This window comes from Eleginops maclovinus, chromosome 13 (assembly GCF_036324505.1).
Source record: "Eleginops maclovinus isolate JMC-PN-2008 ecotype Puerto Natales chromosome 13, JC_Emac_rtc_rv5, whole genome shotgun sequence".
In the NCBI taxonomy this organism is placed as follows: Eukaryota; Metazoa; Chordata; class Actinopteri; order Perciformes; family Eleginopidae; genus Eleginops; species Eleginops maclovinus.
In genome coordinates, this window is record NC_086361.1 from 9,533,369 (window position 1) to 9,549,677 (window position 16,309).

The window sequence follows — 16,309 nt, forward strand, 5'->3', positions numbered from 1 at the left end:
AGTACAGTAAACATAGCGATAACATGTTCCTGTTAGCCTAGCTTGTCAGTAGTTTACCAACAAGTCCTTGCAGTTTTCAATGTCAGTGAGTTTCTGTAACCACATATTTTACAAAGACTTCTGTCACATCGGGCCTTTATTTTTGAGTGTGTGAAGACTGAGGCTCACCTCCAGTGTGGTGAGGACTATCTTGTCCACAGAGGAAAAGTAGGCTTCCCATAGCATCTGGGTCCTCTGTCTGAGGGCCATGACTCTCTCATTCCCTACGGCTCTCACTGTGGATGGCACCTGAAGACAAAAGATGAGAAGAGTAAAACATCCAGACAGTGAGAAAGAAAATGGAAAAGAAGTACAGAGAAGAATTTGACTTGGTTTTTAAAGTAAATCGTGTCTCTTAATATAGACCAGAGAAAAGAAAAAGGAGGAAATAGCATTTAAGTGATCCAAACTGTGAACTTAATTGAGTAGTTGGTTAATCTGGCCCACTAAAAACACTTTTTTAATCAGAGCCGATTTGGGTTTGTTGTTCAGATAATCAGACCCTAATTAGTAAAGACGACATTCATTTTGAAGTGAATCCCCAAAATTGATTAAATCACTTAGAGAGTTTAACTCGGCGGTTCAATCAAAGTGAAAAAAAGCCATGTTGAACTGAGGAAAGTGGGAGCTCTTGTCTTCTTTAAACCCTTTTGTCTCCACACAGCTAACACATTTCCTAATGAGCACCAGTTAAGGAAGCCGGGAGGCCGCACATTTTTATTTTTTCTCTCTTATTCACACATTCTTGTCCTTGTTCTTAACACTCACATTTTCTCTTCACATACCTCCCTTTCTCTAGACTTCACGTTGCTCCCACTTTCTCCCTATCCTTCTTCTTTTTTCTGCCAAAGTAGATCTGAAGGACGGCTGCGCTAGAGTTTGTCTGAAGTGTCTGCCCTCAATCTGCCTCTTCTGCAAAAACCTGACACTGCTTACCCTCAGATCATAGACAGGGAGAATATTTGTGTGCGTATTACATAGTTTTGCAGGTGTGCAGAAATGCCAGTGATGAGGTCGGCTCATTCAGTCCATTTCTGCCCTGATTCGAAAATGTCTCCCTTGCTCCGAACTCTCGGGGTCTTGTTCGTGTTCATTAGCTGAATGCCAATTTGTGTCCTCTCCTGGGCAAGATCAATGCAGAGCAGACATGGTGTGCTTTGTGTGAGGGAGAGAGATAAAGGTTGTAGCTGAGGGTGAGCCGGCTTTGCTTTCTCATTGTGTTTGTGAATGTATGAGAAGAGACATACACAGGATGAGCGAGCGAGAGCGTTTGAACTGAAGCTGGATTAAGGTCTCTGTGTGTGTGTGTAACGTCAAGGGGCCTGAACCTGTAACCACACTCCTTGATACAGGTAACAGAGAGCAGTGAGGAAGCCTCGCCAGGGCTAACCTCTGTTCAACTAGCGTCTGTTCTTCAATGCAATCTCTCATTCGGCATTTGTTTCTTTATTGGTCTCTAAAAAAATATATTTTTCTGTTTTCTACCACGACTAAAGCAGTGGCTATAGGGAACTGAAACTCTCGGACTTGCCATAAGATACCTGCTGTCCTAGTTGTTCTGTGCTGTTGGATTGCTGGTCATTTTTATTTACTAGTTGATTGTTATTACCTCAGGGTCTTTTTTCTTTACTCGTATCTTTTTTTTAAATTCTCGTATAACTTTTCTGGCTTTTCTTCTATGCTTGTTCTGTGTTATTTCATGCCTTTCTTTTTACCTGCTATGCCACTTTTTCTGTAACAAATGTACATTTCCCCACTGAAATAAAGGATTTCTGATTCTGAAGGTTCAGTTGTGTGTGCGTGCGTCTGTCTGTCTGGCTGTTAGTGTCTCTCCGTAGCTAATATCGCCTACTACTGGATCAGCCGGTCTTATTTTAGACATTAGACATTTTAGGGCATCATAGAAGAAATGTTCTACTACCATGCCCGATATGTTGCAATCCACTTAAATTAGGCACACTACGAGGCGAAAAAAAATCAGTAATTATGTTATTTTCACCGTCATTGTCTTTACTGTAATAGAGCAGGGAGGGACAATTGAATGATTTTCAACTTTTGTTAGTTTGAAAAGGGGACCCACGGGCACCCTAAAGTTAAATCCGACCTTGACATTAAGTCTCCTGTGTGTGTTACCTGTAGTAGTAATCTCTCATCTCCCTCAATGACTGCCTGGTTCCACTGTATGACATCAGAGAACGGCAGCTCCCAACCGTTACTCAGCAGCACTGGAATACACGCCGCCTGGACACACACACACACACACACACACACACACACACACACACACACACACACACACACACACACACACACACACACACACACACACACACACACACACACACACACACACACACACACACACACACACACACACACACACACACACAGAAATGAACACTGATGGCATGAAGAATGCAAACATATACAGTATATGACTTTTAATTGCAATCAGCTGCAGTTTGAGAGGGGTCCTCCCTCACTGCCAGCTTCTCTTTGGCAGCAAACAACATAACTCTACATACCGTACTACAGCTGCATGGATATAATACAGTCTGTATGAGTTCAGTCCCAGCTGCTTGGCACCGTGACATCCCAGGAGGAGCAGACAATGTGATCAATACCCTTGTGTGTAGATGTATGTGCAGCTAAGTGTGTGTAAGACCCCTAAACCGTGGCTGCAATGAGTTATAACTCCTATCTCGCCTTTCCAGGAAGCCCTAGAGGTTGCTCTGCCACTCATACACATGCAAACACAGATGTGGCTGACTCCTTATTTACTAATTAGGAAAAAACCACTGAGGGGGAATACATGCACGGTAAACTGAAAGAAAAAAAGAGTAGGATGATGGTATGGGAGGGGATTAGAAAGAGCTGGTTGATACGTGGAGACATCATGCTTTATTAAAGTCGATTTTTGTTCACTGACAGGTTTTTGATGTTCCGCTTTTTTCTATTGCTTTCCAAGCCCTCCTTTGGTCTCCCCATCTCACTTTCCCTCTCTGTACTGCTTTTTCCATTTCCACTGCACTCTCATCCCATCCCATCCCATCCTGCTCTCGCTCTCTCTCTCTCTCTCTCTCTCTCTCTTTCTCTCTCTCTCTCTCTGTGGTCTGGAGTGTTGAAAGGTCTGGGTGTTATTTTCCCCCCCACTTTTTTTTCTAATTAAACCACCAGAGAACAGCAACAGCAGCAGCAGCAGGCGCAATTGGTGGAGATCAAACGCTCTCTCTGGCCCAACGGGGCTTCCATGCTCTTGCATTTCACCGAGAATAAACCTGCTGAAGGACACTCGAACAAATAAGGAGGCTTGTAGGCGTGTGTATGTGTCAGAATGAGCCCCAGGTTACAACAAGGTCACACGAAGACTCCCAGAGTGATAATCCAAGGCCTTTAAATTTGAAATGCAGCCCCAGGCTCGCCTCAGTCTGCTCCCCAAGAGATGAGTTTTAAACATCTCAAGCCCCCCCTGCCTGGAGGAAGGTTAATATCAAAGGCTGTGTAGTTGTTTTTGGTTTGTTTGCATTGGGAGATAGAGAGGAGGGAGGTTTTGAGAAGGTGTGTATTTAGAAATATGTGTCTGTCTGTATATTGGAAAGCTGGGAGCAAGTTTCCTACCACACTAGTACGTGTAATTGCCAGTTCTGTTGTGGGATTGGTTGTCAGAAAAAAAAAAAACACAACTGAATAATCTCAAAAAGTGCCTGGAATGGACAAGAGAGAGGACTGAAGGGAGGGAAAGACTAAGAAGGAGAAAGAGAGGACAAAGAAAGAAGAACATGAATGCTGCCAAGCCAAGTGGGTTGTGGATTTGTCCATTCAGCAGGCATCAGCGGTGGGGCAGGCTGCCACTTCTATGGATGCTTCCGGAGCACTCATGCACACACACACCCCAGAGAGCAGTGTGGCCAGGGAACACTAGCAGCCAGAGAGTTCAGTGTACGGCAAATCTAAAAACAGCCACTATTGCTTCCTGTGATGGTGTGAGACTGTCGACTTGGGTGGCAGAGAGAGAACAGACGCTCTGGTTTAAACGGTTCTGTTCACTTCGCTGCCTTTGTGGTTTCTTCATTGTTTGTACTTTGCACATTTCACTGATGGACTTAAATTAACGAATTCATTGTTTCTGTACGTGTGTGTGGGTGAATTAATGGACCCATTTGAGTTTAAAAGGCCCAGCAAATAGCAAATAAGCCTTTATGGTTAGATCTGCTCTCAACACAACACAGCAGTCTGGGGAAAACACTTGCAGATGTGACCATTAAGGTGCCAATAACGAAAAGACTACCTAAACCAAGGCTCTGGAACTTAGACATGCAGCATACTGTGCACTTCCTTGTTGACTGAACAGTACATGAGCTGGATTGAAGCAGTTTCCTGGAAGAGTGTAATTTGGTCACTCAAACAGCGTTATCCGGAAGGAAATGCTGCAGCTATGTTGTTCAGATAATTGCTTTGTTGGCATGTGGAGATTTCTGCTGTTTGTTTGATTGAACAGGCAGGATAAACCACACCGTTTTTACAAAGAATATACATCAACATTACTTCAGTGTTATGTACTTGACGCAGAATGCAAGTCTCAGCACGGTCATATGGCGAACCAGACTCCATTAATGAATATCATCGATGGTGTTCATTACATAGCATAATATTTACCTGGAGTGACTCTAGGAAGCGAAACGAGCCCAGGCGTCGCCCTCGAGGCACCAGACAGAAGGTGGAGTTGTGGAGGAGCTCTTGGTAATCAAACCTGACAAAGAGAAGAACAATTACTAAACATTAACTTATTATTTTTTATTTGAGCAGCTTTTAAAACAGCATGGGGTCCAAGCTTAGGATCCAATAGGATAGACATATATAAGTTTAACTGGATATAAAGGTTTGTCTGCAAAGATATATTTTCCTGTGCAACTTTTTTATATGTCTCTGAATAGGCACTTTGTGTGTGTCAAGATATTTAAAAGTCCTGAAATCAGTGATCCTCTGGTTGGTAAAATGAGGAACTAAAACAAACACATTTTTGTCTAAGAGGATAAAAACATTCATTTTATTGACTGTTTCTTTATCAAGATGTATAGTCAGATGGTGTGTCTAAACCCAATTAAATAATAAGGAGTTCAATAATTAATTGAATATAGAAGAGAGTTAAAATGGTAACTTAAATGAAGTCAACAAATTCAAAATTTGTGTACTTTAAAATCATTTTCACAAAAAAAACCCCAGAAGATGTAAAACCTTCTCTACTGACATGTCAACAAACTAAATGATAGCAAACAAATCTATAAATAATAATAATAAATAACCTCTCCAGCGTCCACATGCCTCTGTTGATATATGATATTAAACATCCGTCACACGTAAAATAAACCAGGATTTATACGGCTTTTCATTTGGGATATTTAGTCATAATGGCTCAGATTATGTGCGGTAATAAATCTAGTCCCCCCCACCTCCACTGACATGCTGGCAGCACTACACATAGCTTCTGTATGTTGGAAATATATCCATCACTGAGCTCATAACTAAATATGCCCTAATCTCTGTTCTCCATTGATTTGTGTTGCAGACAAGAGGTTTTGAACTGGTGCCACTACTGCCACAGTACGTTGCCTGGGAGGGCTCCACCACTTCATACTCATATTTCATACACGCGCTGTGAAAGAGAAGCCAAATGGAAACCTCTGCATCAATGCTCGCCTTCATCCACTGAGTGGAACAGCAGCGGCCGGGGTGGTGTAACGGTCTCATAGTAAAGGACTGCACAGTGGAGTAAAAAGACCGGCTCTTATGGGAGAGTTCACTCTACACTCTACACTCCAACATCTTCCTCAGCCCTCCCTTGTTTCTGCATCCAGCTCCCTGCTTGTTTATTTGCAAAAGGGACCTCGGTGTAAAAGTTCCTGCCATTAATCTTCTCACTTGCTTAGCCATGTATTTAACCCTCAATTTTTGCTTTACAACAGGACATTTAATTGCTTATGTTGGCATCAATTAACAAGGCTACACTCATTCATGCACATCAAAATCTGAATGTGTGTCACTGAGGCATGTGTATTCAACAGGAATGTGCAAATGGACATTCACATACACACACGAACACAAGCGTCGGTTTACTGAAATGCAACCTGGTTTGGCATTAACTACAATACAGTTTTGATCTAATATTATACCTGTGTAAAAAAAGCTTTGCATATGTATTTAAAATGACCATGTCTATTTAAAAAAGGTTGATCTCCGCTCTAGGGCGCTTTTAAGAGACTTTCAGCTCATTATTTTGGTTTTAGAACCTTCAATGCCAATGGTTTCCTGAGCTCTCATTGCTCTGGTCAGCATTATTTACCCAAAAAAGAGCTTTGCTATCCCCTTTTCTGTACATGTACAGTGGGGCAAAAAAGTATTTAGTCAGCCACCAATTGTGCAAGTTCTCCCATTTAAAAAGATGAGAGAGGCCTGTAATTTTTATCATAGGTATACCTCAACTATGAGAGACAAAATGAGAAATGAAAATCCAGGAAATCACATTGTAGGATTTTTAATGAATTTATTTTCAAATGATTGTGGAAAATAAGTATTTGGTCAATAACAAAAGTTCATCTCAATACTTTGTTATATACCCTTTGTTGGCAATGACAGAGGTCAAACGTTTTCTGTAAGTCTTCACAAGGTTTTCACACACTGTTGCTGGTATTTTGGCCCATTCCTCCATGCAGATCTCCTCTAAAGCAGTGATGTTTTGGGGCTGTCGCTGGGCAACACGGACTTTCAACTCCCTCCAAAGATTTTCTATGGGGTTGAGATCTGGAGACTGGCTAGGCCACTCCAGGACCTTGAAATGCTTCTTACGAAGCCACTCCTTCGTTGCCCTGGCGGTGTGTTTGGGATCATTGTCATGCTGAAAGACCCAGCCACGCTTCATCTTCAGTGCCCTTGCTGATGGAAGGAGGTTTTGACTCAAAATCTCACGATGCATGGCCCCATTCATTCTTTCCTTTACACGGATCAGTCGTCCTGGTCCCTTTGCAGAAAAACAGCCCCAAAGCATGATGTTTCCACCCCCATGCTTCACAGTAGGTATGGTGTTCTTTGGATGCAACTCTGCATTCTTTCTCCTCCAAACACGACGAGTTGAGTTTTTACCAAAAAGTTCTATTTTGGTTTCATCTGACCATATGACATTCTCCCAATCCTCTTCTGGATCATCCAAATGCCCTCTAGCAAACTTCAGACGGGCCTGGACATGTACTGGCTTAAGCAGGGGGACACGTCTGGAACTGCAGGATTTAAGTCCCTGGCGGCGTAGTGTGTTACTGATGGTAGCCTCTGTTACTTTGGTCCCAGCTCTCTGCAGGTCATTCACTAGGTCCCCCCGTGTGGTTCTGGGATTTTTGCTCACCGTTCTTGTGATCATTTTGACCCCACGGGGTGAGATCTTGCGTGGAGCCCCAGATCGAGGGAGATTAGCAGTGGTCTTGTATGTCTTCCATTTTCTAATAATTGCTCCCACAGTTGATTTCTTCACACCAAGCTGCTTACCTATTGCAGATTCAGTTTTCCCAGCCTTGTGCAGGTCTACAATTTAGTCTCTGGTCTCCTTTGACAGCTCTTTGGTCTTGGCCATAGTGGAGTTTGGAGTATGACTGTTTGAGGTTGTGGACAGGTGTCTTTTATACTGATAACGAGTTCAAAAAGGTGCCATTAATACAGGTAACGAGTGGAGGACAGAGGAGCCTCTTAAAGAAGAAGTTACAGGTCTGTGAGAGCCAGAAATCTTGCTTGTTTGTAGGTGACCAAATACTTATTTTACCGAGGAATTTACCAATTAATTCATTAAAAATCCTACAATGTGATTTCCTGGATTTTTCCCCCCATTCTGTCTCTCATAGTTGAAGTGTACCTATGATGAAAATTACAGGCATCTCTCATCTTTTTAAATGGGAGAACTTGCACAATTGGTGGCTGACTAAATACTTTTTTGCCCCACTGTATATCCACGTGTGGGCGTGCGATGGAACTTTATGCATCTGCAGCAGCATGACGTGCAGCTGTGATGTACATTTGGAATGAATCTCACGAGCCAAAATACCAGTCATTACGGCTAAAGAGATTTACAAAATGTATTTCTGACAGATTTTGTGTCCAAATCTTGTTCTGAGTTAGGGATTTACGTAAACACATTCCTTTAGATATGCATGAGTAAATTAATTTGTAGATTGCATCTAGAAGAACTGTATTTGTGTGTGTGGGGAGTAAATGGATGTGTAACTGAGGATGTGGGCTGAATTGCAAAAAGTAAATATATTTAATCTCCTAGAGTAAATGGATTTTGCTTGAGCACGTTGGTGTGAGAATGCACTTGTGTTTTCCTTGTTATGTGTTTGAGTAAGTGCTGTACATTATGGTGTGTCTGTTCGCATATATAGTATCTAGTGTGAGACAGTGAGACCTCTTTTATGTTGCAAACATAGTGAGACTGAACTGGTTAGCTTGACCCACTTCTGCTGTTTGTGTGTGTTTGTGCATATGCATTTGTCTCAGTTTGATGATGCATAACTGGGAGTCAGCTTGTGCATGAATTAGAATATGTATGTGCACGAGTTAGTCTGTCTAGCCTGCCTGTCTGTGGACTGCTGTTCTTTAATGAGGGAATGAACTTAAATGCACGGAACAAGTAAATCATTTAACAGCACTTTGTTTCCAACAACTAAAGAGCAGGCCTGCTGTTTCCCTCCTTGTTGTCTTCTTGTCTTTAAGTCTGAAATGTTTGTTGTCAGAAGGATTGCACAGGAAAACATTAAAAGTTATAGTGTATGTGTGTTAATGCATATGCCCTGGATCTTTACACTATGCCAAATGTGTGTGAATGTGTGTCTTTGTGTTAGAGGAATGGATCGCCCACATGAGAGCTGTAGCCAGTACAGTTAATTAGCAGCCCTTTTGATTTCTAAGTGATTTTTCAAGGAAAATGCCAAGAATGTGTATGTTCCAGCCTTTCCCATTTAAAAAAATACTGATTTTGTTGATAGCAAACTAAATTTTACACTTTTAACATTGCATTCTGAAAATGCTATCTAGGGCTTTGCAAGCTTATGTGGGTTAACTGACACTTTAAATGCTAATTTGGCTTATTATACAGACAAGAAAAAAAAAAGATCTTGTGCATGTGCATGAGTGAATAACTGAGTCAGTGTGTCTTTGATTGGGGGTCGGCTTGTAGGTAAAACCCAGCTAAATAACAATGACTCACTGTGTATTCATGTGTGTGTGTGATTGCATGCATGTCATTTCATATCGTGCATGGCAGGGAATGTTCCCCACTAGCTTCCCTGCATGTTAATGAGAGAAAGCATGCATACAGTAGCAGCACTGTAATGTACATGCATGTGCCTGCTCTTACAGGATAATGAAGTTTAAATAAATGCTGTGTGCACTGGATGGCAGTTTGCATGATTGTGATCTGGAAGCCTCTGATCTGTTGTTTGTGGATGTGGATTACATTAGATTGCATTATTAAACGGATAGTAGATTATGGTTGTGTCAAAGTGCACACTTGAATGAATACAGCGGTTTCCTGTGTAAGCATGCCAATAGAAATGCAATATACTTTGGACTGAGAAAGGATTGTGTTCAATATTGATAAATCTACAGATTTTAGAAAATAGTAATAACTTTCAAAGGCAAACAGCACATTTTTATGTTGATTATTTTTTCTCAACCAGTAGTTTAAGACCCAATTATACCATAGTATAAAAAGAAGCAATTCCTTACATTTTAAGAAACTGTAACGAATATTGTTATAGTGACAACGGACAAAATGACTATTTGTATGTTAAAATGATGATCTCATGTCTATGGAACTACACTGCCTGGCCAAAAAAAAGGTCACACACTCTAATATTCGTTGGACCGCCTTTAGCTTTGATTATGGCACGCATTCGCTGTGGCATCGTTTCCACAAGCTTCTGCAATGTCACAACATTTATTTCTGTCTTGCGTTTATTTTATTTTTTTCTTGTATTGATGACGGGAGATTCGGACCGCTGTGCAAAGTATTCTCCAGCACATCCCAAAGATTCTCAATCAGGTTCAGGTCTGGAATCTGTGGGGTCCAATCCATGTGGGAAAATGATGTCTCATGCTCCCTGAACCACTCTATCACAATTTAAGCCCGATGGATCCTGGCATTGTCATCTTGGAACATGCCCGTGGCATCAGGGAAAAAAACTCGATTGATGGAATAACCTGGTCATTCAGTATATTCAGGTAGTCAGCTGACCTCAGTCTTTGGGCACATCACGTTGCTGAACCTAGACCAGACCAACTGCAGCAACCCCAGATCATAGCACTGCCCCCACAGGCTTGTGACCTTTTCTTTTGGCCGGGCAGTGTATTTAGAGTCTTTCAGCTCATTGTTTTGGTTTGAGAGCCTTTAATGTTATTGTTTTGGTTCACTTGCATCCGTTTCTCTTTATTGTTTCTATACAAATACTGTAGAAGTAACAAAATAAGCTTTAAAACCCACCCCCCCCCCCAAAACAAAACACTATCTGTTCAACACCAAACACATCTCGTAATTAATGTTAATACTGCTGCTTGTCTGCTATATGTGTAAACAACTTCATAACAAGGTCACCATATCAAATATGCTACTTCTGTGTTTACAGCTTCTCTGGCCAAAAACAGTGAATGTAGGTTTAAGAACATTAAGCAATTCTTCTTAAAGTGATAATGATTAATATGATGATATGATGTGATTATCAGTCAGCTATTCTAGTATTAGATATTGTTTCAGCTTGTGATGTTTGGGCAAGGGTACAATCTGCAGAAAACAAGTTGCACCGAATGTTTGACACAAGACATTGTCTGAATACATTTTCATCTCATTTGTAGGCTCTTGATTGCACATTCTGTTTGGGCCTTTCTGATGAAAGAGTGATGGGGCTACACTTTTAATTCAGCACTAATCTGTGTGTGTGTTTGTTAGGTTTAGTCCATGCACACACTGCTTCCCTCCCACCTTTTATCTAATCTTGCGGTCCCCTAAGAGGATAGATGTAGTTGAATATTAAACATCCTATATGGAACAAATCTGGATCAAGGATTTGATTTCTTTATATTGCTATACTATTTTTCATATTTAAAGAAAGCCACAGTATATATAAACACACACACACACACACACACACACACACACACACACACACACAAATGGAGCAGTCTCTCTCTCTTTATGTCGAGGCATTGGGCTCAGTGTGACAGCACTATCATCAAAGCTGTGTTTACTAAAATGGCACCATCATCCTACTCTTTCTTTCTTTCAGTTTACCCTGCTCTCCGCATATATTCCCCCTCAGTGGTTGTTCCTAATTAGTACATAAGGAGTCAGCCACATCTGTGGTTGCATGTGTATGAGTGGCAGTGCAACCTCTAGGGCTTCCTGGGAAAGGAGAGATAGGAGTTATAACTCATTGCAGCCACTGTTTAGGGGTCTTACACACACTCAGCTGCACATACATCTACACACAATGGTATTGATCACATTGTATGCTCCTCCTGGGATGTCACGGTGCCAAGCAGCTGGGACTGAACTCATACAGACTGTATTATATCCATGCCGCTGTAGTACGGTATGTAGAGTTATGTTGTTTGCTGCCAAAGAGAAGCTAGCAGTGAGGGAGGACCCCAGCCAAACTGCAGCTGATTGCAATTAAAAGTGATATACTGTATATGTTTGCACTCTTCATGCCATCAGTGTTCATTTCTGTGTGTGTGTGTGTGTGTGTGTGTGTGTGTGTGTGTGTGTGTGTGTGTGTGTGTGTGTGTGTGTGTGTGTGTGTGTGTGTGTGTGTGTGTGTGTGTTTTGTATTGTCTGATAAGCAAATCTGTTTCTCCTCGACCCTATCATCTCTCAAGTCCTTTTCTCACACTCCCTCCCTCAGTACATCTATTCTCACCTTCCTTTTTCCCTCTAAGTCTTATTTATTTGGTTCTCTAAACACAACTCCCTCCTTCTTTTTCTGCCTCATTCCCTCGTGTACACTCAATCCTCATGTATACTAAACACCGACAATTGTATGAGTATTGAGTGAAATCGGAGAGGTGAGAGGAGGGAAGGAAGGGTGGATGCTCCTTGATTGACAGCAGCTTCTGGTTGGTTGATCTTCGCCCTGCTTCCTGTAAAGGTCAGGTGTCGATGCAGTGTGCGCTCCAGTGTGTGTATGTGTGTGTGTGTGTGTGTGTGTGTGTGTCTGTTGACGCATACAAATGTGTGGTTGACTAAGGTTATAGATTAGCTGCCACAGCGCTAACAAGCTGCTGTCAATATATTTTATTGTCATGTATACCTCATCAAGCACAAAGAGACCTGAATGAGAGAAGCAACCGTCTCTGTAATGTCAGCACACACACATCCATCTTAGGGGTAATCATGGACAAAGCAATAAGCCTCAACGATAACAATCACTGCTTCTGTACAATGACGTTAAATTGCACTGTGTAAGGTGCATTGAACGAAAAATGTTTGATAGTTTTGCTTTCAAAGTGCACAACTTAAGAGTAACAAGAAACAAGCGCTATTCAAAAATAATATTGTTTATCAATGAGAGTCAAGATCGACGTTTAAAGATGGATCGAGGCATCAGAAATCAGAAAAAGAGCTTTCATTTGGTTTTCCACTGGCCAGTTTTGTATGGAAGCACTGCATCACCCTTATGCTGTAACCCTCTTCATTAACAAAAAGTATAATTATTATCATTTTATTGCATATTTTTGGAATAACACACAAAATGTGAATTAAATACATAGGGAAGTGATCTTAACTGCTTTATATGGTACTGACTACTGTTGGAAATATGGTGCATGCGGGCAGCCTAACTTTATCTCCTTTTTATTTTAAATGACTCATATTTTGCTGATGCTATTATCCAGAGAAACGTACACAGAGTTAGTTCTATGACTCTTCGAGGCCACATAATGCGCATATTGTGGGTTTCCTCCCAGCTATAAAATATCTGTACGAGGGAGAGAAGGGACAGAAAATGATAAAGACATAGAGGGAGAGTAATGTGTATGTAGCCAGCTGCTGCAGCCTTTGGGACTCGTGAGGGGTTGGAGGAGATAGAGTCACAAAACTACAACTCTATCTGCAGGCAATAGGTCAGGCAATGGGCTATTACAATTAATACAACAGAAGCAGAGGAAACAAATACATTATGTTTTTTAAAGACAAAATAGCAACTTATATCCTTATCATAACGAAAATGGGTCATGGAGAGGGAACACAAATTCAGAGAATTCGAAAAGAGACAGGGAAAGGCACGAGGCTAAACAGACAGTTCAGGTTTCAGTTTGCAGAGGAATGAGGTCTTCTAGTATCCGTTTACATTAAACAGAAGGAGGGAGGGAGAGACGAGTGTGAAGGATGTCTTGAGGATGTCACATGGGAGCAACTGTGCCCATAATCTTCACTTCTGTTCTCCTCACCATCATCCCTTCGGTCTTCATTTCAGTAATCTCTGTGTCGAGAATGAAAATGGACTGGTGTTCGTGTGTACTTGTGTGTGTATGACAGGAGAAAGAGAAGGTGTATCCAGATGTTAAACCCTATCCTGCAGCTGTTGCTACAACTGTCTTTCCTACCCCAACACACACACATACACTTCTAAGCCTCACCGACTGTCTTAATAGCGGATGGACAGATAAGCCATTTCCTTCTATCCCTCCTTCTTATTCATCTTCTGCGCCCTCGCCTTTCTTCCTCTGTTTCCTTTTCCTCCTCTTTCAGCAATTTGATGGCAATCTAATGTGACTATCAAAAAAACTAAAAGCAAATGACAAATGATGAGAAGACATCTTTACGGGGTGCAGAATACTATATGTGCAGATAGTGCCAGGAAAAATATCAAAGCAACCTGGGAAGGATCAAAATGGACAGAGCAGTGGTAAGCACAGGAGCCAGCTTGACATCTTGAATTGAATCTCTGGGCAACTGAACTGGTAAAACTGAATTATATTTAGTAGAAAAAATAAGGAGCATTTCTGCTTACAGATTCAGCAGAGGCTTTAAAAAGGTCAGAGACCGAAAGAGCACTACAGAAAACATTCTGGTATTGGAAAACATTTGCCATAAACCTTATTAATGGCCAGCAGGGGGAGGCTCCACGGGTTGCAAACAGAAGTCTAGTTGTATAGAAGTTTATGAGAAAATGAACCTACTTCGCACTTTATTATTGACCTCTGTAGAATATGCATGAAGGGTTTGTGGCAGGGGTGTCCAAACTATGCCCCGGGGACAAAATGTGGTCCGTGGTCCATTTTGAATCGGCCCTCAGCAAATTCAAAAAGTATGATGGAATATGGGCCACACATGAAACTTGTGCTTGTCTCATATTGTACTTCTTAAATATATATATATAAACATATATTACACAGAATTATTCATGTGTTAATAAGCACAATGTCAAATAAATTCATCATTTAGAGTTGAAAACCTTTTATGACAAATCTTAGTTGATCATCTTAGAAACCCAATAACGTATTCATAAGAACCTTTACATAGACCCTTCATATTCCCCTTATCATAAGCAATCTGAGGCGCCTGTTTTAAGGAATGAGCTGCCAACTCAATAAATGAAAGCCTATGAAATGCTATGATGTAGGCATATTCAAGTATTAACCATAATGAACTATACATTTGATTGATTTTGCTCATTCATGACTTAACCTATAAGGCACTGCTCCTAGTACTAGGATGGGTTAAATGCAGAGGACCAATTTCACTGTGTGTGCTCTGCTGTGTGCATGTATGTGACTAATCAAGAGGGTTTCATCCTCCGATTCTATCTAATATACTTCACCCCTATTGAGGGGCCCAGCCCTTGGTATGTCTTTCTGTGTGTGGCCCTCAGGGAACAAAGTTTGGAAACCCCTGGTTAATGGTTTTGATTTTGTCAACGCAGGTCTCATTTAGAGTAGAATGGAATATTAAAAAGGCTTTAAAGGCATGGCTTTTTGATTGACAAGTCGCTACTAGGTTGTTGTTCAATGTTCGGTGATACTAAAATACACTCTAAGTAAGGGGTCGGCTGTCCGTGTTTTGGGCATTTCAAAACTAGCGACTCAGATAATATCATAGTTATTGTGAAATACAGATGCACTCTGCTGATCAAGCTAGAACTAGAGAGCGTAAGCGTTAGTTGCTAATGGTAAACAGCACCACATGACCCCTCAAAATAGGGACGTCACAGTGACTTCTTTCATACAGTCTCGGAGTTTGACTTGCGGCGCAGGTGAAATCCCAATATTTCATTAAATTGTTTTTCTCTCTAAACCCTTTCTTCCTTCTGTTCCACGCACCAGCCATGCCCCGAACCAAACACACACCTGGGCTCCGCAAAAGTCTTTTTAACTCAGACATGGGGGCGAACTTCTCAGACTTTCGCAGACAAAAAGATGAAGCAGTTGCCCTCGTTGCCGTTGGCCTTGCAGTATCAAAAGCCAGCTTTCCTCTGTGTGTCTTTGCTCTCTAGCAGCAGACTCACTAATGGATTTTCTACCACGCTGCTTTGTCTTCCTCAATTACCAAGAGTCATTATAGCAGAGAGCTGGAACTTTGAGCTAAAGAGAAGTGATGTTTTGGTTCTCCCTTTGCATTTGGGTGCAATTGTCTTCCCTTCGTGACAGTGAGTCATTGTTTCCTTAGGAGCGTCAATTAAACTCTTCTGTTATAATAATAAATCTGTGCATATTTCCCTTTTATAACCTGCATTGACAGCCCTTTTCTTTACCACTGTTCCCTAAAGAGATGTTAAAAATGCTGTATAACCTAATTAAAAATATAAGTGTTCATAATGAGAGAAAACAAACACTGTTCATTAGCCAAAAATGTGCAATTTGCACACGTTCAGATTTTAACAAGCAGACAGGATAACGTTCCAGCAATGTCCCTACATGTGTATCTCTGTGGTATTGTATCTGTTAACAGAGTCATTAAGGCTGGCAGCCACTCTAATTCTCTAATTTTCACCTTTTTAAATCCACAGTTATTTTATTAATGGCCTTCACAGCATAAATAACACCAGAATCGGCCAACATGCCGCTGGAAGTGAAGGCTCGTCTTGTCACAAGCCTTGATAATCAAGTCATAAGCTTTTTCTGTCCTTATTTTATTGTATTTGTTAGTGAAGTTTTATATTTCTTCATCTTTCTTCTATATCTTGTCATGAAATACATTAGTCTTTTTGTATTGTGGTAGGCACATTACATTGCCTGGTTG

General features: G+C 41.2%; 1 protein-coding gene across 3 annotated transcripts in view; it reads right to left on the minus strand.

Moving 5' to 3' along the window:
- Positions 1-16,309, minus strand: part of LOC134874992 (exostosin-1c) — an 84,597-nt gene that overhangs the window by 8,696 nt on the left and 59,592 nt on the right. For all 3 annotated transcript variants that reach the window (XM_063899324.1, XM_063899322.1, XM_063899323.1), the window contains exons 3-5: positions 4,696-4,789; positions 2,173-2,280; positions 169-288 (exon numbers count right to left, since the gene is read on the minus strand). In XM_063899324.1, coding sequence (XP_063755394.1) covers positions 169-288; positions 2,173-2,280; positions 4,696-4,789 — 322 coding nt within the window. The remainder of the gene's footprint in view (positions 1-168; positions 289-2,172; positions 2,281-4,695; positions 4,790-16,309) is intronic.